The following is a 25,714-nucleotide window of genomic DNA, read 5'->3' as shown; positions in this document are numbered from 1 at the left end:
GTTCCTTGTTCTTTTTTGATTAATAATGAAAAGTGTCATCTTGATCTACATATAAATATAATATGTTGTCTGTAAAGTAAACAGGAATGGATATTCAATATGATTATAAGGTCCTTAATCTGAATAAGCAATGACATAGTTCCAAGAAATATGCTTACCAAAATTGATTACTTAAAGGAGGGCAGCTTCCTTAATCTGTTGAAATGAAAACTTTATCTGAGACTCATTATTTATAAAGGAAAAATGATAGAGGTGAAAAAGCTGCTCATTAGTAAAAGAAGGAACCAGGATGAGAGTTATTCTATGTTCAGAATATTGAAATTCTTTGATTATGTTATAATACTTTCCAGAAATTATTAATTTCCTAAATATGTTTTCCTCAGAAAAAATGGAAAGGCGCTAACTCAATTTTAATGTCATATAGTCCAGTAATATTCTTGCAAAACACAAAGTCATAGGTGTGAGACAGTAAGCTCAAGAGAATGAAAACAATTGATTTGATTTTTTTTTCAGAGATTGGTGGGGATTCAGCATGACAAGCATTTACTAACACATTACTGCTAAGAAATGCTTCTAATAACTAAAGACATCTGTAAGCTGCTAAATCCATAAAACCCAAATCAAAATAATACTTGACCAAAACAATGAAACAGTCTCCAACCTGTATTCTTAAATGTATGCCATAACTGAATGTCTGCCTTTAGATTTAGAAGAAAACTAGTAGAACAACAAAAAGGAGCGTAAGTGAAGCCTACAGCAAACTATAACTCATAATATATTTCTTAAGAAAATATGGCCTAATTTGTCCTTGTAAATGTATTAATTTTGAAATTCACCCATACAAAATAAGGTGGTGGTGCTGCGGTAGCGTTGTCGCCTCACAGTAAGATGTTGTCCTGTTTGATTCTCAGCTAGAGCATCTTCTGTGTGGAGACATGCATGGATGGGCGTACCTTCGTTAAAGGTTGTGTGTCAGGGCCAGCAACTCGGCACGTAAAAATCTGTCAATCATTAGCGGACCGGAGTTCCGCTGTGGCGAACCCTAACCAGGAAAAGCCGAAAGACACAACACCCATACAAAATAATACAACTAATTCTTTAGATTTGTTGCATGTAAATTTACTAGTATGTACTTACAAATCTTCCTGTTATCCAGTAAAAAATGCCTTTGTCAGATGAAAGATAACTTCTTGTAGATAACCTAACAGCTTAAAAAATATTCCATTTGAGTAGGTGTTTAATGGGTCTAGTTTGTTTCTTTGACTCTCATTTCACTGAATTTCATTTCACCCTGACCACATCGCTGGAAACACAAATTACTGAAAACTCATTTCACTGAACTGAACTTGGTATATATGGCACTGTGTAGAGTACTTTAAGGCAAGTAAAAGGTATATGTTCTTTTCCCACACTGTAGTGCGATCCTGGAGTTAGTATATATAGTTAGGGGTGGGTGTGGGTGCACAGCCCCCACCTTGTTTGTTTTATATTGTATTTTACCAAAAACTTCAAAACAATACATTTTAAACAATAGACGTGCATAGTTATAACACCAATGACTAACTCCCTCCAGAAGACAATATGTACTCAAACTAAGTTGTGGGCTATGCCCCCCACACCCCTCAACTATATACAACTCCAGGATTGCACTTCAGTGGGGAAATGGGCATATACTTTTTACTTGCCTTAAAGTACTCTACACAGTACCATATATACTAACTGCAGTTCATTGAAATGAGATTCAGTGAAATGAGTTTTCAGTAATTTGAGTTTTCAGCAAAGTGGTTGGGGTGAAAGGAAATTCAGTGAAATGAGATTCAACTAAACAAAGTAAACCAGTTTTAACACAGTTATGTTTAAAAAAAGTAACTATAACATAACTTTTCAGTTTCTCATTTAAATTGATGAAATACATTTATAAGGGTGAGGAAGCATCCCTATCTTCAGCAAAAAAAGCTGAATGAATCTTGATTAAAATAAATAAATAAATAAATAAATTCCAGAAGCCTCTGAGAACTTCTGGCTCATTAGTAATATTCAGGACCAGATCCTTCATCTCTTTGACTAATTTTTCAATTTGCAACCCATTATATTTCATTAAAATCTCCATATATTCACAACTATGTTAAGTGAACATAGTTAACAGTTCTTTATGTAGGGCCGAGTCTGGTTCCAAACATGTTGGATATTTCCAGTCCCGAACCCCCTTTGGTTCTCTATCAGTACTCATGCATTCTGTTAAATATATCTTCAAACAAACACAAATTCCAAGTAGTCCACAGCAGATAGGTAAAAAAGACTGAATTTAATAACAGAATAAATTGTAGAGAAGTGCTTTCACAGTAAGCTTCATCTGATCTACCATACAATTCAAAACTAATCATTATAAAACACAGAACAATACTAAACAGCCAATCAATTCAAAGTGCATTCTGTTAAATATGTATTCTCCAATTGTAATTCAACAGGTATAAATATGATTATGGTAGAATTTTCTCTAGCATTGATGGCAAGATTCAGCAATTATGGAACCATAAAGTGAAGAAATGGGAGAAGGACCATATTGATTATGCTAATGACACTGCCTATCCAAAACCTCCTAGTGCACATGTTTTGGGGAATAGGAGATTTCATAAATCTTACCAGCAAAACCCTCATTTTGTTTTTCAACCTGATATGAATCAGATTTCACAGAGCCATGTGAGTTCTGCTAATAATGAACAAGTGGACACATCATCTTGAACCAAGCAGACTTTACACCACTTCAGAGATCCAAGAGGTTAAAGGGAAGATAACAAAGAAACCAATGGAAAGTTAGCAATGGGCCAATGCCCTCAATGAGGAAACAATGGATCAACAGGAACCAGTCACATTCCAATCAACAGAACTGGCAACCTCGGAAGTGAATAATTTGTTCAATATAGTTCAAGGTGAATACCTATTGCAAAAGAAGCCTGTGAGAATATTTGTAATGAAAGTTCATTAGACAAGAAGGTCTGCAAAATAATTTTCAATGAAAAAGGTAAATTTAAAGTGATTAATTATACTAAATTTACTGTTAGTAATGCACTGATTGAGACATTTGCAAAAAGTTTGACTTTTGTCCCCTCTAAGCATTTGAATATTGCACATTTACTGATAGATTTAAAGTTGTATATAAAGGAAGCTGAATTTTAAATGGATATTTAATGAAATGTCTGAAGCTATAATGGGTTGAAAAGCTTCTAGTACTTTTAACCCTCCATTACATCCAGCTATACAACTTTATGAGAAAATCTGTAAATACAATTTTAGATTTTTACTAAAACAGATTAGCTCTACTAACAAACATAACATTGCTAAGGCTGAACTGGAGGAAATAAACCTGATTAAAGAAAAAAAAATGTTAGTATTATGAAAGTTGATATGGGAGGGGGAATAGAGGTCATGCATAGGGAGCTTTATAATAAGAAAATGTTCAAGTTACTGAATGATAGCACCTACATCCCCATATCCCTTAATGAAATGAAATGAAATGAAATGAATGGTGCTTATAATAGAATAAGATCACAAATAAAAGATCTATTTATTGAAGGTAGAATATCTATTGATGAAGTTAATTACCTAAATGTAAGTTACCCAGAACGTCTAACATTTTTGGTATCCCAAAAATCCTAAAGAATCTAAATGATCTGGCAGTGTACTCAATAATGCATGCTAGACAATTGATAACGAGTGCCTGCACCAAATGTCTGGATAATCAGTCAAGGCATTCGATAGAAAGTGAAATGCAGGTATGTAAGGATTATTCTGACTTTAACAGAATTAATGGTTTGCAGTTTGATAAAAATGACTTACTAGTTACAACTGATGTAAAAGACCTTTATACAGTTATTCCCCATACCTTGGGAGTGGGATAGTTTTGTGAATTTTTATTAGAAATAGGTTGGAACAAGTAGAAATTAATTTATATTAAGAATTACAGGAAATGGTTTTGAAAAATAATTTCTTCATGGGCTTCAGTTGTGGTTCCCTGTTCACTAATACAGTGATGATTTATTGGGAAAAGAACTTCTTGTTTATGAGCAAATTTCATGATTATTTTAGGATTTATACTCCCTATTTGGAAGATATTTTTTTTTTAGTATGGAAGGAAAGTGAAGAAAAACTTAAGTTCCTTGACTATATTAACCAAAGTACAGAATTTTTAAAGTTTACCTCACAAGTGCATTTGTTAAAAGTTGCTTATTTGGACGCATTACTTGAGAAGGATAAAACTACTAGTAGATATATTGCATGTATTTACAGAAAAACTATGTACTTGAATGCATTACGGCACTTGATTAGCACACATCCCCTGGTACAGAAAAAAATTTGTAGTGAAGGGGCAGTTTGTGAGCACTGCCAGAACGATCACTAGGGATACTGATTTTATGATAGAATGTGAAAATCTGTGCTCTATGTTATTAAGGAGGGGGTATCCTATGAATTTTATCAATAATTTAAAAGATGAGAAAATGCAATATTTTCAACCAATTCAATATCAGGGTAGTGTTAACATAACACGAATACACACGAGGAAACAGTTGGTAAAAGGTTCAGATATGCTTGTGTAACTACCTACAACTTGGAACGTGATAAGATAAAACAAATTATGACAAAAACTTAGTCTGTACTAAAGGATTATAGCAGTTTAAGTAACATAATTGATTAATGTCCCTGTATTGTTTATAAAAAGAGTGTTTGTTTAAAAAAACATTTTGTGGCGCATCCTTTGAGAAGGAGAGAGCTGCTAAAAATGGTAAAATGGGTAATTGCGGTCATTGCAACTACTGCAAATATATTCTTGTGAGAGAAAATGTTAATGTTATGGGATATACAATTACAAGGTAGATTTGAATGCCAAACAAAGGGAGTAGTTTATCCTGCCTTATACCAGCTAAGTGAAGGATAGTACGTAGGTAAAATAGAACATATGCTTAAAGAGCATATTTACGAGCACTGTCATGAAATTAAAAAAGGAAAAGTTAATAATGCTCTTGCAAAGCACATTTTGGCTAATGAAAATCATTGGTTTAAGTTTGCTTTCATTCAGAAAGTGCAGTGTAATGAAAGGGGTGGGTGGGTGGTCTACCTTGAAAAGGAGGAATGATACTGGCAGTTGGTCTTGAATGTGACCAGTTACCATGGAATAAATGAACATTGCTCAATAGCAAATGTTTTAAGTCTAAATGCATTAAAAAGATAAAGTTCCTGTATAAGTGAATCTTTTCTTAACCTTTTCTATCTGATAGTATATTTATTTTGTAAATAACCGGACTATTTTAAAACGTGTTTTTATTATCCAGGAAGCAGTGGGCTTGGCTCTAAAATATGTATCTGATCTGTCTGTTACCTTACTACGTGTTTTATGAATGTGATATTTAAATTATCTTGTTTGATTGGAGTTTTATACGAAGAAGTCTTGTTAACATACAGGCCAAAAGTGCTCATCTTTAATCATTTTTTTTTGTGTGGTTTGCATTTGAAGTATTTTTATTAAAAGATATTCATTAGAACAGACATAGCATGTGCCATGGACTCCTTCCCTTACTGGTTGAATTTTCAAGTCTATGGGGTGCTTGGTATTCTTCATATTTAGACAGCAAATAGATCTATAGGATGCCTTTACTACTCATCAAGAAGATAAAGCAACATTATGAAACAAACACACCCCGGCGCCAATTCATGAATTCTCTCCATGTTAGTGTGCCATGTATGTAGTTATCACTTGGTTGTTCTCAGCAAGTCAGAAACTATGAACATCTGTACTTTGTTTAAGAAAGCAAACAACAGAGGTTTGAATGAATGTGAGCCATTTTATATTTATCAGGGAAATGTGTGTTTCGGGGGATTTCTAGCTATAAAATGAAACTGGACTTACAGATGAGAAGTTAAAAATGTAGATGAGGGAATTTGGGGCAAGTGGAAACATACAAGTTATAGCAACTTGTTACTTTTGAATGATTATTTGTTTGATTAGATGGAGGTGCATAATAAATAAAATATGTCATTATTAAGAGATAGTTTGGATAGTTAAAAAAATATAAAATGTCAAAGGAAAAGTTGGTGGAGAAAATTTGTTAAAATTTTCTCTGGATATTTCCTTTGCACTTGACATACAAGAGATGTAAAACCTGATGTTAAGTCATCATTCTTAAATAAAGCTTTGAAAACTAATACTCTTGCATTTTTATTATATTTTGAAATTGTGTCTGTTACCGCTGCATTTGTGAAATTTTAGTTAGCAGCTTCCACCAGCCAGGTTAGATACTGCAGTATTTAGTTATTGGATCTCCTGTAAAATCTTGAATGTCAAAAGATACTGAGGAACTAAAATGCCAAACACAAATATCTGAAATATCAAAAGGATAAAACATCAAACTGCAAATGTTTTTTTTGCAGGGATGTAAGCCCCGTTCCCCAACATATTTTCTTATACCAATTCCATTCTTGCTCAAACATGAAAAAGGCAGCTATCTCCCAAAACATTGGAATCAATCTCAGAGAACACTTATAAATCATGCAGGCAGTGATTTCCTGTGTAAAACAATCATCAGCATTCTGTTCCTTTTATTGACACTTGAGAAATTTGATCCAGGAAACCTGTTGATATGTCATATTTCTTTAAGAATAAGCTATAAAAAGTATAGCAATACATTTACTTCTGAGAAGGAAGTATACATTCATTAGCATGCATTCCAGTAAGGATATTTATTTTTATAAATATATTTTGAAATGAACACCCACCTAAATGTAATAATTGAAGTAATCCTGAAAACAGTCGACTATGTTTCCTTTCCTCAAAAGCAATCCGTTTTTTTTTTTCTTATTATGGAAACAATTACCTTTGTTTTCCTTAATCAATAAAAACAGTACACCAATAAAAACATGTAATACCAGTTTAGCCTTTTGATACAGATGCTGGCATTTAATTCAAAATAGACTCTCTGGAATTACAGTCTTGGACAAGCTATTAAAAATTGGTTGCAGCAGTCGTATTAGTTTTTGCTTGATAGTGACCTTTATTTTTACTTATTCGGTATTACCAGGTTATTTCTATGTACTAACATGTGCATGGGTGTTTACTTCAGATACTGCTGTTTAACACAAAAGATGCATACCTGGTCTCCAGTGGTATGTTGCTGTTTAACACCCAGCTGTTTTGAAGATGTACAGAGTCCTGCTGAGTATTGGATGATGAGTCCACAGGGGCTTGGCTGCACTGGCTTCGTACAGTCATTGTATTTCTTTGTAGTGAGTCAGCGGACTTGGTGTTCTGTCTGCTGCAGGTGCACGCATGTGGAGGTGGAGGAGGTGGTGGGAGTGGCCGAAATGTAAACTGGTTCTGAGGGCTTGTAGTCATCTCTGAAAGAAAATAAGGAAAAATATAACTAACAATGAACACTTACCACTTTTTCATCTTCTGGCAATGGAATAAAAAAGTCAATAAAGTATTATAATCTCTGTCAGAAAATAGTCACTAATATTTCATAAGAAGCTTTCTAAGACAGATTTGGTGGATGACACTAGCAACACTAGTACACGAAGTAGCACTGCAAAAAGTTTTTTTCCCTTTGTTATTCCGTTTTGCAACAGATCACATAGAGAGCAATATTATTTATAGAAGGGTTAGCCCTTTTGTGAATTTTTGACTTTTAATAGCAATATATTTCTTTCTTTGACTAACAGAAATATATTTCTAACCATTGTTTTAAAACATGAAATAAAAGGAGGGATAGTTAAATGTGTTAATTTTGTTAATAATGTTTGTTTATATTATATGTATATATATATATATATATATATATATATATATATATATATATATATATATATATGAAATAGGTCTGTTGAAACTGGGATGATTACTCCTTAAAATAAAATGAAATATTTTACCAATACTACAGTCTCAAAATGTCAATAAATAAAAAGCTGAGCCATTTCCATTTTAAACTCATTCCTGTATTTGTCTGCATGTTGTGTGGATTACTGCAAACCACATTTGTTGAATAGTTTTCTTAATAGCTATGTCTTATATATGCAAAATAACACTAATAAAGCATAAAACTTTATTTTTAGTTGACTTAATAGTACAGAAGTTAGGCAGCACAACATCAGACTATGCAATGCTGATGCCTTACGGCAAATGGGCATCCAGTTCAGTTCTCAGCTGAGGACCTTCTGTTCAAACCCTGCATGTTTTCCTTATGTGCACAGGGGGAATAAGAAACCTTGTAAATTACCTGCCAAATGTGTGAACATGTGTGTGTGTTTCCTGCAATTGGTTATCTTCATTTTTAGCATACAGTTAATGTGACTTATGCTTACTGAATGTTGGGATAAGATTGGACTCCTTCATTAGCATGAACTGGATGAAATGGCTATTGGAAAATGTTAATAAATGACTGTAAAAAAATCTGCATCTGTTTACCCACATGACTAATACTGTGGTGCAAGAGAAACAGATAGGCTTTATTGATAAACCCTACCTAGACCCTAACAGTCCCTGTAGTAGCCTATCGCTTCTTATGTGCGACAATGTATGTTTTGGTAAAGTCATGTCTTCTGTCTTGAGTTTTCCACTTGTGTAATATGCTTCTGCTGCTACTATATGTGTGTATATATAGTAATTATTTTTTTTAGTTAAAGTAGCTAAGGCCCTAGATTAAAACAGTCTACATGTAATGTCCTCCTGTTGATGACATTAGCTCTTTTGCCCTAAAGATTCAGTGGCGCTCCTACTAGGCCATGAGCTGTCACCAATGTATCCCTTCTCCTTCCCATCTGATACTCTTGTCTGTGCCCTTGGTCATAAGATGCCTAAAACGTCAAATTCATGAAACCAAATCATGTTGTCTCTCAACACAAGCAAATCGCTTAATTTATTAAAATGCACAATCACAGCATTTAAGCAATCTATAATCATGTTTGCTCTGTTTACTTCCTCAGTATATTTGGTAAAATGTGTGAAGTTATTCCACAAAGTTATATTGCCTCCAAATATTTTTTTTTAATTTTAGGTTGCCTATATTGCCACAGTACATACATTAATGTATGAAATGAAAGCTTTATTTCTCAATCACTTGTCAAATATGTACCATTTCTATCAACCAGGAGTTACTCTGAACATGATTTTCTATCAGCAATCCTTCTGACTCTAGTACAATTCAAGTGGATTTTCTATTTTTTAAAATATGGCAATAATGCCCGACACAGATATGACAGCAGATATATATGTTTTTATCATTTAAGACAGAAAAGCAACAGGATCACTATAGAATGATATGCAAAGTAACTTCTTAGTTACTCATACCTCTAGGTACAACCATTTAACACAACACCAAGGTATACACAACAGTGCAAGCAATGCACAACAAAATACTTGTATGTTCAAACATATGTTTTAAATGCAATTTATTCACAATAAAAAGCAGTGCACAAGTTAGTAGCTATACAAATAGATCTCATGCATATTGTTCAATAAGAAATATAAGTAGAAAAAAAAAAAAAAAATATATATATATATATATATATATATATATATATCGGTTACCTTCATTTGACTGACAGTTCATTTGACTGACAAATAGTACTGGCAGTGTCTAGAGCACTGTAAGGCAAGTAAAAGGAATATGTCCTTTTCCCCACTGTAGTGTGACCCTGGGGTTAGTATATATAGTTGGGGGTGTGAGGGGCGCAGCCCCCCATTTACTTTGGTTTTACTAAACAATATAAAACCAAAAGCACACCCCCTAACTATATATACAACTCGCCCTGACACAGGATCAATGATCATCACAATATCAACCAGGAAGTTAGTGGTGCTTGTCTCTGCCCACCTGGGAGAGGCAAACAGCAACATGCCCTTGCACTCCCCCTCTTCCTTTATGCCTGGCTCATTAAGTGCAAGACTGCAAGTTGAGCCATAGTTGCCTGGAACACAACTGGGAATCCACCCCACGTCACAGAAGCACATTAAAAATGCATTTTTTTTATTCTTATTAGGAGGTAGCTGAGTGGGCTTTGCCTTCTTTATTCTTATTAAAAGGTTTTATGTTAATAGACTACTAACTGCAAAACCTCTTAAGAGCACCTATCACCCTAATGGCCCTGTTAATAAAAACACATTTACAGTTGCATGGGGAGTTGGGGTCAATAGAATGGCATACAAAGCCCTTTGTAATGCCAAAAAAAATAAATAAATAAATTAAAAAAATAAAATTTAAGCATATGATCAGGTCTGTACAAGGAGTCTTCTAAGGTCATGCACAGTTGTATATAAACTACCTACCCCTAATATAATAACCCCAGTCCTGAAATTGTGCACTGTTCACCTGTGCAATGTTTTCCCAAAAGCAAGATATTACAGGAAAAGAATGATGAACTGCAAAATGGTGCTGCACTTAGCAATGCAGCCCCCCCCCCCCCCCACTACCACTATGGCATAAGGCACTGTCAGTAGACAAAAAAAAAATCAATACCTACATTGCATGGAAGAAACTCCTTAAACCCACACATTATGATACTGTTGAGCTCTGACTAATGGGACGTTTAGGAGCACCAAATTCCCTTCTTATTATAATATGGTAATGATGAGTCTTCCATTGTTATGGGCAAAGTGCTGCAAATTATCATTCAGCATTGTGGTTATGATGATAGTTAAGAACATGCAGATGTCTGTCTCATGCTGTGCCTGTCTGTGTACACAGCCTGTGAAGGATGTGTAAGTCTTACAGGTACATCATGTTTGGAGGACTGAAATGGACAGCTTTACTTTTCACAATAAAAGGGAGGTGCCATTCCTAAACAATGTAAATGCTGCTAGCATTCGCAGGTCAGTCTATACTTTTAGTTCAAAAACAGAAATACACGTACTGTGTAAAGAGATATAACATTATTACTCCTTCTACTTTCATTCACCACTGGGGTATACAGAGTCTAGCAGCTAACTGAGTAAGCACACAAATCCCAAGCTCTAATATTGATAGTGCAAATCTGCTACACTGCATGGAAGCTACTGTTAGTGAAAATGACCGTCAAGAAAAAGGACTTAGGATATGGGCATTGGGGCTAAAATTAATCATATCTGTGAATAGCAGTAGTCACTGATGGTGCATCAAACACAGTCCGCAGGATGCATTATTATGTACTGCACACTGTAACTGAGCTTCAGAAAAGTTACTGTGAGTGATAAGGCATTTTTACCCCTGGTGATACCCATTTCTGATTATTAGACAGCCCTAGCACAGTGCTTTCCTCGAAGAAATCCTGCACCATGGTGGGCTGTCTCTCTGTCCTACCACAAATATTAATGAGACGTTCCAGGAGAAGTGGTATATGATAATTAGCCAAGTGTCCATCTCCTGGAAATGCCTGCTGTAGGGGCTTTAATCAGCCAAGTGATTAACAGAACTGCTTGGCTGCGTAAATCCTTACTGCCAGTAGTGGTACCTAACTCACCCACACACTCATGGTCACTTACTACTTTCAATGGATGGCACTGCGTTAGAGACAAGTGCCAAGAGTTCAGCTGTTAGGTAGTACTGAGGATGAGTGTGCATGTGCAAGTAGATGGGGCAGTATGATTGGTTTTAAGTGAGTGTGTTTGTATGTCTGGGTGATTTAAGTAGGGAGGTTAGATAGGGGATATGCAGAGTGTGTGTGTTTAAATGGGTGAGTGTGTATGACTGCAATTGGCTGGGGTGGTGTTTGATCAATGGAAGAAGACTGTGTTTGTGGGTGGGTGGGTGGGGGAGCTGAGGTACCTCTTAACTTCCCATACAGTAATGAGTAGTGGATGTAATGGGGAGGATACGTGACACCAGGGAAACATTTCTTCATTTTAATCACCAAAAAGATGACAGAACAGCAGCTTTGCAGCATAGGATCATAGGAGAATACTAAGCTATCGACCTAGAGGTCATTTTAAGCCTAGCTAGGTAGTAGTCAGTACCCAAGATTGCATTTGGTGATGACTGCCCATGTCCAGGAGGGCTGTGGGCACTATCCTTGGTAAGAATTTATGGTGCCCCATCCACTCATCCAGGTTCCTTTTGAACAGTGCCATAGAAGTGCTCTGTTTCACATGAATTGGTAGCCTGTTCCATGTGTAGGGGAGGACAATACACAGCAGGAACTGAGTCTACAGATTACTCTAAACCACATAAAAACTTAATAGAGCAACAGGTCTTGTATTAGGATGTATTTACTAAACAAGAAAAACTATAGCACTCTAATGTGTGGCATTACTGACTGTAAGGGTTTCTGATGCACAGGGCAGTACTCATGTCTTCTTGAGAAAGAGTGGGGAGGCAGTTGCACTAGCCAACACCTGGGAGTTTTCATAATTATTACTCTAATCTGCTTAAAAAAGTTAATACAGCAAATGTTTTGCATTGAAATGCATTTTCTGAACAAGAAGAGAAATAAAACTAATGAATGACATTACCCACTGACTATAACCATACTAATCATACACGAGTTATGAAGGATGGGGAAAACAAGAGGCAACATTAGCGATGTTCATTAAACTCAGAGTCAGGTAGGAGCTATTGGAGTGTGTCAGTGAGTGCGTCTGTGTGTGTATATGTGGGGGGGAGTGCATCACCACCAGTGGTGACTATCACAAGGGCAGCAGAAAAGGGTCTTTTATAGCATACGGTAATCTCAGAGTGATTCAGAGAAGTGCAAAGCAGTAGCTATTGAGGCTTTTCCTCATTGCAGCTAATATGCCCCTTAATGGATGTTTTCTGAAATCATGTTAACAGGCCCATTTTGCCACAGCCTTACAATTGGGCCTGTCTCTGAGTCCTGGCCTAAATTCATAAAAACAGGGCACATGTCTAACGTCTATTCAATACCAACTAGGGAACTTCTCCTCACATTCTTCAATTACATCAATGCCATCTTTCCAAATGTGGGTATATGTTATTATCATAAAGTAGCTGTGAAAATGTCACTAGATTTTGACATTATTTACTTATATCTGTTCTTCCTTTCATATTCCTCATTTGTTACCAAATCCACATAAAACATATACTATCAGTTCCCAAAAGTGGTACCTCCATGTTTCCTCCAAATAAGTACTCAAAGCATCCTTCCCTCCAGTGTATCAGCCTCAGTCTACATGCCACCCTTCATGTTCTCAGAATATTCACTAACACTTATATATAGCATAATCTATCTGTATATGATACATAAAATACATAACCGATGTATTCCTGTACCTAGACTTCTGACATTATCTGAACATATCCCTCCCAGCCTACTCATTTACTGCTAGTACCAGCCTTGCCTTGCATAATCACTATACGTGCAAAACATTCCATCCTTAAACTATTGTCTTTAGTTGTAAGGCACACTGATTTGTCTTTCAATGGCCTACATTAAAAATGTCATACAACTGGCATAGAAATACTTCTGCTATTATACCTGATATTCCAAGATGAACAAAAATATAAATTTATAGTTGGTATCTATCAGCATTCGAAAAAATAAGCTAGATAAATAGCATCTTTGATTAGATTTATGGCTACATTCTTTGAAACTTTCAAAAAGAAAAAAAAAATAACAGTTAACATTGCACATTCATTACTAAAACTAAACTAAACAAAATTAAAAATTAAAAAAATAATACAAAAATAGAATATTTGCCTGGAGGTGCTTTCTGTCCTGTATGCCCTAACCCCCCAGATCTGTAAATATACTGATTGTGAGGTCACACAACTTAGAGGATAAAGAAAACTTTCTTACTCCACTGAGTCAATATCTCACTCTTAAATAACACTATTTCAATGAATCACAGCAAATTACAACACTATTTTAATGGTTCCTCCTTCATCGAAATATAACTCGGTGGTCAACAAGGGACATCATATTTCTTGGCTTCACTGACTTACGTAACATCTGAGAACTGTTTACGCCTGTCTGAAATGTGGGAACCAAGTACCATATACCACCCTTGACAAGTACATGCTTTTAATAGTCAGACATTGGTTAAACAGAGTTGGAGGTGATAGTAAAATAAGCAGAATCAAACCAGAAAGAACATCAGCTTTAATTGTAGGCAACCAAACTGACTAAGCACTTTCACCCACAATTGGGCTTCATCAGAGTCAGTGAACAGTATAACAATTATCAATTTAATACCAGTTAAAGGCAAAAAATCACATGAGTACCACAGTGCATTTGAAAATTAACCCACAAGTATCCAAATCATTCAGCTCAAACCCTAGTATGTGGAAGGAGAATATCAAAACTCAGAGGGTGAACCAGGCTGCAGCATCAAACAGCACAAGCAATCTTTATTGAGTAAGCGCTTTCACCTTATTCGGCTTCATCAGACTCAACTACAAAATTTAAAACACATACTATATACTAAAACCTATAGAAAAGGCGGGAAAAATACCAATTAAGAACACATAATTAATTATAGGCTCCATAAATATTCATAGGGTCCTAGAGACAGTAGAATACTCTAAAGCCTCAACAACTGTTATTGTGCATTCCAAATGAAAATATTATAACACAATAAAATACAAGGTCAATACACTTGATACAAACATAAAAATGAATTAAAAAATACAATAATGTATAAAAATGCAGTGATATATGGATATTCACAAGGTCTTAAAGCCAATAAAGTACTCCAAAGCTTCAAACCCTAGTATGTACTTAAACAACAGTAATGTATACATTGATACACTTATTGAATAAATAAATATCACACTGATTAAAAACTATAAAACTTTTATTTTTGAAACTCTATCATAAAAATGGGTAACCTTGAATTGTATTATAAAAATATGATGTACATTATATAATATGAGATTTGTATTTTAATACACAGGCTGTAGAAATACTATCATTAATGCCTGGTGCATTAGATGCATCCAGGCGTAGCTGCCACAAACATTCTCTGACTTCCAGTAAGGTTTGTAAATTTCCCCCAAAATCCTTCTTGGGTAACTTATCAATTAACTTATCAATAACAAAAAATAGCATTTTTTTTTAAATCAGTGCAACTCTTACTGTGATTAAATAGGACATTGGTGGTTTTGTTTTTCTTATGTCCCTATTATGTTCCAGTATACGAAGTCTAAGTTTCCTTGTAGTCATCCCAACATAAAACGCTGCGCATGATAGGCATGTAGCCACATAAACAACCATGCTTGTATTACAGTTACAGTGTCCTGGACATCTTAATGTTCCCTTGTAACTGTAAATCTGGACATATGGTCCATCATTGATACACACAACATGTACCGCATTTAATCACTCATGAGGGTCTACTGTTGTAATTCATGGAATTTTTCTCAAACAACTATTTTAAGTTAGAACCTCTGCTGTTAATAAACCTAGGAACTAGTCCTAATGCATCTTTAGTTTCTTGTGTAAAAATACTATCCCATACGGTGTATATAATATTCCTTACTTTTGCCCCTGTCGGATTATACTCCATAACCATTCCGGAGGAATAGCTTTGAATGGGTTTGTCCTTAACAGAGGTATTGACTTTATTTTGTTTTCTGTTGTTATCCATAAGGATGGGCATAAAATCACACATTCTTCTCCTCTCTATCTCTTTACTGTGTTTGTAGAGTAATTCCATTGGATATTCTTTATTCCTGAACATATCTATCAAATGTGTCATTTCAGCCTTAAAACTGGCTTCTTGACTTATCAATCTGGATATCCATATCATTTACCCCTTTACCACATTTTTCTTTTGGTGGTCAGGATGGCAACTGTCATAGTGTAAAAAATAATTACTTTATGATTTTTTGTGGAATATGTTAGAGTAAATTCGATCATCTTCTTTGTATAACTGAATATCCAAAAACTCAATTTTGTCTTTATCAATGTGATTTGTAAATTTAAGGAACTCAGTTGTTTGGTTCAGATAATTAATAAATGCTTCTATATCACTTTTAGAGCCCTTCCATAAAATGAGAATATCGTCCGAATATCGTAAATATAGCATAATTTTGGACTTATATTCTGATTTGAAAATAAAATTCTGTTCCCAGTCTAATACTAAATTGGCATACATGGGTGCACACCTGGCTCCCATCACAACCCCGGTTGTTTGTTTGTAATATTCACCATCAAACTAAGAAGTTATCATGTAATACCATCTCAAGTAATTTTATCAAGAGGCTTCTCTTAACCTGGTGTAAATCACTATAATTCAACAAACTATTACTGAACATTAAAGACATAAAATTCTTCTTGAATGATAGCCCTAAAACATATTATATACTGGAATTGGTGGAATTCTGTTTAAAAAATAATTTTTTTGAATTTAATGGCACTGTTTATAGACAAGTTACAGGTACTGCTATGGGGGCAGCGTTTGCGCCAGCCTATGCTAACCTGTTTATGGGGCTATTTGAAAATGAACATCTTTATAGGTTGCCTTTCTTTCAAAATAATGTTCTAAGGTATTTTAGATTTATTGATGACTTAATTTTCATCTGTCATGGTGACCGGGATACATCAGATAATTTCATTGATGAATTAAATAACAATAGATTTGGCATAAAATTTAGTGATATACAACAGGGAAATCAGGTCAATTTTTTGGATATCTCGCTTAAGGGCAATAATGGCTTCCCCATATACACCAGCATTCATAGAAAATTTGATGAAATAAGCTGGAAAATGTGGGGAGATAGTTGCCATCCCCCCCATACATTGTCAGCTATCCCCTATGGGGAATTTTTGAGAATAAAAAGACTTAATTCTGATATTGATATAGCTTATAGGGAGGCCTACAAAGTGGCTGAGATATTCAAAATTAGACGGTATAACCCAGATAATGTAGAAAATAGTTTATATAAAGCCTTTAAACAGAGTAAAGGCACTATTAGACAAAATAACTATGAAGGTAGTAATAAATATGTGACTGACCAGGAGAGAATGTTTTTTGTTACAAAGTACACCAACTTCTCTATAATTGGTAATAAAATGATTATGGAATATTGGAACTTTATTAAAAAAGATGTAGCATCATTAAAAAATATAAAGTTAATGACATCATATAGAAAGGGGAAAAGTATACAGGACTTTTGATACACAGTATTTATAAAAGCCCTGTATTAATGGATTAAATGTTGTGCAGAATTTGGGAACATTCCCTTGTGGAAAGTGTGCCATATGCAAACATGTTATAAATGAAGTGAATAAAATAAATGGTAAAACTTTTGTTACAAAAGCTAAATATACATGTATGAGCAAAGGTGTTGTTTATGTTATATTTTGTGATTGTAATAAATATTATATTGGAGAAACAAAAAGAATGTTAGCAGATAGGATAAAAGAACATATTAGAGATGTTAAAAATAATAAAACTACTAGTCCTATTGCTGAACATTTTAATTCTGTACATCATGGAAATATTGAGAATATAAAAGTGTCTGTTTTGGAACATGTTCCATTATATTATAATGATGTTGATAGGCAAAAAAATATGTTAAGACAAAAGGAATGCATTCTGATTATGAAATTTGGGACTTTACATCCATATGGAATGAACAGAGAATGTAACTGGCAATGTCTTGTTTAAGACTATGACTTTAAATATATCTAGTATATGTGATTTGATAGTTTAATTATATAATTGATTAATTACCTGCTTTTTGTATATATTGCAAGTGTTTTATGAGTTTTACTGTTTTACTCTGTAAAGGCTGTTGGCCGAGGCGCTAGAGAAAGAACTGTTCAACAAAATAAATTTTTATTGGAAGGTAGAGCTGGGACTCACTGATAGTCTTTGTTGTTTTTATATATATACATCTTGTCTGCTGTTGTTTGAATATTACTGAACATTTCCAACCCGGTCTGGTGGGGGATCACAGAAAACAAATTGATGACATCAACTGTCACAAACAAAAATTCCTCATTAGCATTAATATTGGTATTTCTTATACAATCCCAACAATGCCACAAATCTTTCAAAATGTATGGTAATTTATCCAGTGTGTTCTTACATGTGATATCAATATAGGCCGCAAGGGGCTCAGTCTTTGAGCCCTTGGCTGAAACAATGGGCCTAAATGGTGGACAGTTTTCATTTTTATGGATTTTAGGATTACCAGAAATTGAAGGAATAATGGGATGTTCCTCAGAAAGATATTTGTATTCATCGTGTGAGATAATCTCCTCACACATGTATTCATACAGTTGCCAATCAATTTTGGTGTAAGCTCTTTGTACATCAAATTTAGATACCATTTCATAGGTTTCTACATCATTTAATAATAGCCACATTCTACATACATAATCAGTGTTTGTCATAATAACGACCCCTCCACCTTTATCTGGTTTCATAACCCTATATTGGTTACTGTGAGACAATTCTTCTAAACAAAACTGTTCTGCTGTAGTTAAATTACTGTTGGATAGTGCTTCTTGTTCTAAACATCTATGTACTTGTGCACCACAAAGACGCTCAAAAATCATAACAGCAGGGTTTGTAGAGTGGAATGAATACACTTCTTCTTTTAAGACTTGTATATTTGTTATCATAGTCTGGGGAAATATTATTACCAAAAAACAGCCTTAAGTTAAGAAGCCTGGTATACAATCTAAGGTTAACCAATAGTCTCCCTGTCTCATATCTAGTGGGGACAAAAGAAAAACCTCTTTTAAAAAGGCTAACATGATGTTCAGTAATCGGGAAGTCAGAATAGTTGTACATTTTAAAACCATGGTCACCCTGTAACTTAAAATTAGTTGCAATACAATCATCATTAAATTCATCAAAAATAAACTCATCACTGTTGCACGAAAACATCTCAAGTGTGGAAGTATTGTTTTGCATTTCCTCGCTAAACAATAAAACAGAATCTAATTGCAATTCTCCTGGTGGTGGTGCCATTGATTGCATCGCATTTGGCATTGACCCCCCATCTCCCCCTTTGTTGGTAATTGTGTTGCCTCAGGGTTCTTGTGTCTGCATAGCTCTGATAATGCGCCCAGTTCCCTAACCGGTCTGAACACCTCAATGGTTGTGAACTGTCTAAAAACATCACTGTTTCACATATATCGGTTTGCACAACCCCCAGTTCATCACCAGAATTCCTAACAATCGCACTGTTCCCATTATCTCTGCCCATATTTGTATCACTTTTTTTTAGAGGGATATGCCCTTTTTTCTTTATATTCTAGTGTCTCTAATGATTTTCGCTTGCTTTCTTTCCAAGCCATTCTTAACAAATTTGTCCACATCCATCAAAATTTTATCAAATCATGCCTTACTGATTTCAAACAATAAATCGCTAAAAATACTGTGTTTTAAAGTCAACAATTCACTTTTTTAATTTAGTTAATTTAGCTGTGTTATTTCGGATAATAATCCACATTAAATCCATACCTGTGCAGTCATATAACACCAGCAATTCATGAAATGCTTCTGAGTTTTCTTGAATACCCATAGGTAATTTAAAAATTCTAAGTCCCCTCGGCACCTGGTTTAACTCAATAGAGCATTCCAGAAATACATTATCCATCTGAAGTGCATTAAATTTCTTAGTTAACTTCTCAAATAATTGTAGTTGAGAACTGAAATTACAAAAACCCGTGCCCTGCTCAAAGGCTAACCCATTAGGTAAAACAGGTCGAGCTAATAGTGTCTCCAGATCAGGTAATGCAGCAAGTAACACTATTTACTGGTTCCACTGTCTCTCAGGTCTACCAGCATCACCATTCATAACTCTACCCCCTGCTCCCTTATTAGAAAACCCTAAGGGGCCTGGTGGTGTGTGTAAAGTGAGCAATTCTGCTTGTGAACTAGAAATGGTAACGTTACTGTTATCACCCACATTACCAGGGCCCTTTGCTTGTAGCATCATATTTTTATAATACAATTCATGGTTACCCATTTTTATGATAGTTTCAAAAACAAAAGTTTTATAGTTTTTAATTAGTGTGATATTTATTTACTCATTAAGTATATCAATGTATTCATTACTGTTATTTAAGTACATACTAAGGTTTGAGCTGAATGATTTGGATGCTTGTGGGTTAATTTACAAATGCACTGCGGTGGTGGTGCTGTGGTAGCATTGTCGCCTCACAGCAAGACGTTGTCCTGTTCGATTCTCAGCTAAAGCGTCTTCTGTGTGGAGACGTGCATGAATGGGTGTACCTTCGTTGAAGGTTGTGCGTCAGGGTTGGCAACCCGGCATGTAAAAATCTACTGCCAATCATTAATTCCACTGTGGCAACCCCTAACCGGGAAAAGCCAAAAGACATAACAACAACAACTGTGGTACTCATGCGATTTACTGCCTTTAACTGGTATTTAAGTGATAATTGTTATACTGTTCATGGACTCTGATGAAGCCCAATTATGGGTGAAAGCTCTTAGACAGTTTGGTTGCCTACATTAAAGTTGATGTTCTTTCTGGTTCGAGTCTGCTTATTTTACTAGTTTTACAATTGCATTTTATTAGAGTTGGAGGTGATGTCCACCTACTGATATAAGGGCCATTATATGTCATTTGCAATTCAAGTTTTTATCATTTAAATACTCACGATTCTAATTTATGGTCTGTGGATGCCTGCTACCCAATTCGGCCAAACTCAGGATAGGGCTACTATGTCAGCCTCCACTAATACAGTTATTTCCAACAATGCCGTATCTATTTTGTTAAAATGGGTTTCTAATGAGCGTCTTTAACAAATCAGTAGAATAACTGAATTCTGGTGAGATAAATTGAGGACAGAACCATATAATTTGCAAGAAACAGCATGACAGGGTGATTTTTGACTGCTACTAGCCTTTTCTGTCATCAGAAGGCATTCAAAGATCACACACACCTTTCACTCTGACCAAGGATTATACTACCATAGTTATTTCCATACTGTATCGACACCCCATGGTTTGGTATGATGTGTTGAAGGACAGTTCCATTTGTCCAGCATCATATTTTCTGAGCAAAAACGTATGATCATTTCTTTAGAATTCCACTACCAAACATTAGTGGATATAATACACTGCATGATGCATTAATTTCTTGGAGGCAATATTTAATATTTTTAGATATGCATCCCTGCTCTTTATACATTTGGCACACCTCTTGCTGTCTCTACCACCTTACAAATAACTCACAAATTCTGATCCCTAGTTTAGTCTCAACAAATATCTTGATGGCTATAACAGTTTTCTGCTCTTTAGTTTTCTTATCACTTGAAAACATATGGCATTTTAATATTCATTCTAGTATATCACATGCAGAAAGAAACCTAAGTCAACTGATACATGCACAACAGTAAAGAAGCTCCAGGACACATTTTCTTTCTGGTACACAGGAAGCCACCCTTTCATTGAATGTCCATTTAATACAGCTCCCCTTACTGATTAGTGATGGACACATCTGCAGTCAGGGTGTTACGTGGCTCCATATTAAAAGACTAAGGGGGCAATGTTCAGATAAAATGTAATGGTAGTAAAAACGGCCAAAGGAACAGGAAAACTACAGTTTGTCATTCATGTCTTGCAATCAACTAATGCTTTTTGCTTTTATAAGTGGAGATTGTCTATATTTAATGAACATAGTAGCAGTGTGCAAACATTAACTTTAGGTAAGTAAAAAGAAAAAAAAAAAAAAAACAAAGTGGAGATTCAGCACAGCACCATTCTAAATAAAAAGTTTGAGAGTTAGCACTTTCATGGTAACAAACCGCTTCATCAGACTAAAAAACATTAAAAGATGTAAATATTTAAAACAAAAGGTATCCAATCAGAATAAAACATTCACAATAGAACATTAATTACAACCAGTCATTTAAAGGGCTTGCGCCCTAGTGCTTCAATGGTCGAGCACGTAGGAAGGGTTTAAGGGACACAGTATTATTAATCCCAGGCCTACTGTCAGCTTTAAAACAAAGTATCCACTTTTGTTCAGATGCCTCAGTTCTATTCCTAAGGTCACCCCGCCCCCATACACACACACACAAAACTCACATCTACTAATTCTAATACAAAAAACTTAAAGGTACGTTCTTGGCCAGATTGATGATTTTTTTTTTCACATTAACTAATATTGACACCCAGACCCTATAAAAAATGGCAGAGATGGGGTTGAATACAAAGACGATGATGATGGTGTAAGATTTACAGCGTTTTTTGCTCGCACCTTCAGTATCTTCACATGTATTTCATGGCAACCCACACTAAGGTTTATTCCAAGCCATGAACCATATAGTCCTTGATATATTTGTCATGCTTCATTTTTAGCTTGCCATTTCTGTAACTTTGCAGCACCATTTCAGAAATTACATGCATGATAAAATGGAAATTAGTCTGTTTCTGGAATGTAGAAGTATGCAGACATTTTAAGAATACCAGAGGCATATAACACTTTTTAATTCACCCTCACATTATAGTAGTGTAAGAGTTATTATGACTTATAATAATACAAGCCACCAAGAGCAATTTTTCAGTCTGCTCTTCTACAAGTAGTGGGCACTGAACCAAAAGGAAAGTTTTGCCCTCCAAAAAAAGATGACAGCACTATCCAATGAAAGTGCAGTAATGAATACATTTTTATTTTGTAGCCTTGCCACCTATGCTCAAACCAGCAGGCTGCTGTTGAATCAGTCTGGACGGCTAAACAGCTGGACAGTTCTGCAGTACTCAGCAACACCATATACATACTGACTTGAAAGGAAACTGCCATGCAAAATTGGAAAATGTATACATTTTTGTCCCAACCCCTTCAATAAACACACCACACTGACTGACATTTGATGACATGTATTAAATTTTCATAAACATAACTTAATTGAACAATGTTTAATTTATTAATCACAGCATAAACATCCAAAAAACCATTTACTAGGGTAACGCTCACTCTGTTCAACTAAGCAGCGTCATCACCACCACTCACTCACTCTTACTTATCAAAGCAACATCCCATCGATCACTTTCATCCACCAACTCATTGAATCATCAAACACCCAACACCAGTGGGGGAACAGGAGAGGGACAAGCCTGCCCCTCTTCTCCACCTAAGCACTCGAGCCACAAAAGTAAACACGATTCTTAATGTTTCCAAAAGAGGGAGGGAAATTGGTAAGCAAGTTCACACCAAAATCTGATCCCTTACCCAGCTACACTCACATAAAACCACTTAAGCCCCACCTCTCACATACCTCACTTCCTCCCCAACCCCCTCTCTTCTGATTTAACCCTTCTTTCCCCACCACACTAGTCAACTTCCTTCCACTTCCATCTCAGCTCTAATAACCCCTTCTCCACCCCCTCCCCAAACCCGGGTCTATATCACATGGTCGAAAGCTAATAATAGTGAATGACACAACTTTGAAAACACCAGAACTTGAAGTTGCAATTGTGGGGGGCTGTGCCCCCACACCCACTGCTAAATATATATACCAACTCCGAGATCGCACTACAGTGAGGAAAGGACAAATACCCATATCTACACTGTAGTGCGACCCCACAATAACAAGTTTGAGTTCCAGTGTTTTCGAAGTTGTGGTCGTTCGCTATTATTAGCTTTCGACCACATCATACAGACTCCCCAAACCCTAACCCTCTTTCATCATTCCAACATTATCCTCAACACTGAAGGTGTCCCCAAACAAACTGATTTGTTCCAAACCAATTCAATAAACACACCACACCAATTGACATTTGATGACCTGTATTAAACTTCCAAAAACATAACTTTATTGAACAATATTTAATTTATTAACAACAGCATGAACATCCATGAAACATTTACTAGGGTAGCATATCCCTGCTCACCCTGTCCAGCTAAGCAGGGTCATCACCACCACTCGCTTACTCTTATTTATTAAAGCAGCATCCCATCGCTCACTTTCATCCACCAACTCATTGAATCAAACACCCAACACCAGAGGAGGAACAGAAAAACATGCCTGCCCCTCTTCTCTGCTAACTAGCCTGACACAGGCTGTTTTCCCCTTATTCACTAGAAAACCTTCAGCGAACCTTCTAAAAACAAACCTAAATGAACATTAAACAGATCCAAATCAAAATCATTCAAGTGTACTCCATCCTCTCTGAACCAAGCTGGGTTCCTGTTATCAAAATCCCTATGCCCTATCATATGACTATCAAGAACAAACAGTTGCCCTGGCAGCCTAAAATTAGCAAACCAATGAGCCCTCTCTAAAGGCATAAAATTGCCAGCATTCTTCCAAAATAACTATGGTACTATTTCTGACCACACAATACACATACCTGGGTTTAACCTCCTCAACATAAGCAGATCCTCTCTTATCCTATATACCATCTGACTCTTCAGAATTATTCCCAAATCATTACTTGCAACATGAATCACCATGACTCGTGGGAGCCCAATTCGGGACTGTATAAATGCAAATACCTCCACGAGTTGATGCCACCTGAGGCCTCTGACACCATGCCGTATGACTCTCCACCTGAAATCATGTAAACCCAATTCTGTGCAGCCCTCTTCATCACCCAATAAATCAAAGAATGAGCCAGAATGACAATCTCCTTTCCTAAAGAGAAGAAAGACAAAAAATATATTACTACTAAGCCAATCAGCTTAGCCAATTATCTAATATAAGACAAAAACATTTGATAACCAATGACCCAGCCTCAACTTCAATTGATCTGCCTTCTCTCATTAAATCTGAGGCCCTTCTGATGTGAAAGAGAAGAGTGGAAAATCTCTGTCCCAGAAAACAAACCAATACACAGAAAGCTTCTCCTTTTCACCTATACAGACTAGTTACTCATTAACATCTCATCCCCTATCGACTGAAAAACTAAGTTCTGAGGACTCCTGGCATAAGACCATAGCAATCTCTTAGCCCAACCCACCAGACACAACCAATCATTCCTGTCCTTTCCAGTACTATCTGCATGACCTTCCCCAACTGATCCATTTTATTTCAACACAACCAAATGTCTACTGATGCAGAAAATACTGTCACATCATGCCAAACTAGTGAGCCTAACAACTTCAACACACTAAAAGCTCCACTATACATCCTTAAAGCCAATGTCACCCACAAAGTATAATCTACTGGATTCCCATTCATCAAAGTTAAACACTGTAGGAAAATCTTCAAAACCTGTCTTGTCAATGGCAATCGTTTGTCAGTCTTCACACTAGCAAATCTACCCCAACCCTTCAACATACGAACCACAGTCCAGGACCTAGTAAAGTCATTCAATATACTAATCACGGCCAGGTCCACCGTGACCAACTGAACTGCCTTACCTTGTGCCCAAGCCCAAGCCAAATACTGCAATAAAAGTTCTTCTGACGAAACTCCCTCCTTTTCAGGCAACTGCAAAACAAATTTAACAAAATCGTGCAATGTCCAACCATGCGCCTTCCTTGTAGAAGTTGCCCAAGATTACTGCACCAACCATCTGCTTATTTCAGTCCAATCTGCCACACCTCATCTGGCAACACCATTGGCTTGCCCACTGCCTCTGGAGCTAACTACCGGAACCTGGATAACTGAAAGCGAGACAAACTATCAGCAATCCCATTCCTAGCACTCACCGCATGCACACCTGTCAAAAAAAAATTAATCAGCAAACTCTGCAAAACCAACATATTTAATACTAAAAAAAACAATTCAGACCTTAGCCTGTAAAACTCACACTATTGTTATATTGTCTGAATGAAATCCACTTTATCCGCAACCTCTCTTGCCA

At 35.8% G+C, this 25,714-nt stretch overlaps 1 protein-coding gene across 3 annotated transcripts in view; it reads right to left on the bottom strand.

Moving 5' to 3' along the window:
- TENM1 (teneurin transmembrane protein 1) overlaps positions 1-25,714 on the bottom strand; it is a 3,721,864-nt gene that overhangs the window by 2,338,108 nt on the left and 1,358,042 nt on the right. For all 3 annotated transcript variants that reach the window (XM_044054336.1, XM_044054337.1, XM_044054338.1), the window contains one exon: positions 7,143-7,386. In XM_044054336.1, the coding sequence (XP_043910271.1) occupies positions 7,143-7,386 (244 nt within the window). The remainder of the gene's footprint in view (positions 1-7,142; positions 7,387-25,714) is intronic.

This window comes from Protopterus annectens, chromosome 13.part0 (assembly GCF_019279795.1).
Source record: "Protopterus annectens isolate FY-2018-M chromosome 13.part0, PAN1.0, whole genome shotgun sequence".
In the NCBI taxonomy this organism is placed as follows: domain Eukaryota; kingdom Metazoa; phylum Chordata; order Ceratodontiformes; family Protopteridae; genus Protopterus; species Protopterus annectens.
The sequence above is the reverse complement of the archived record's forward strand: the minus strand, read 5'-3'. Positions and strand labels throughout refer to the sequence as shown.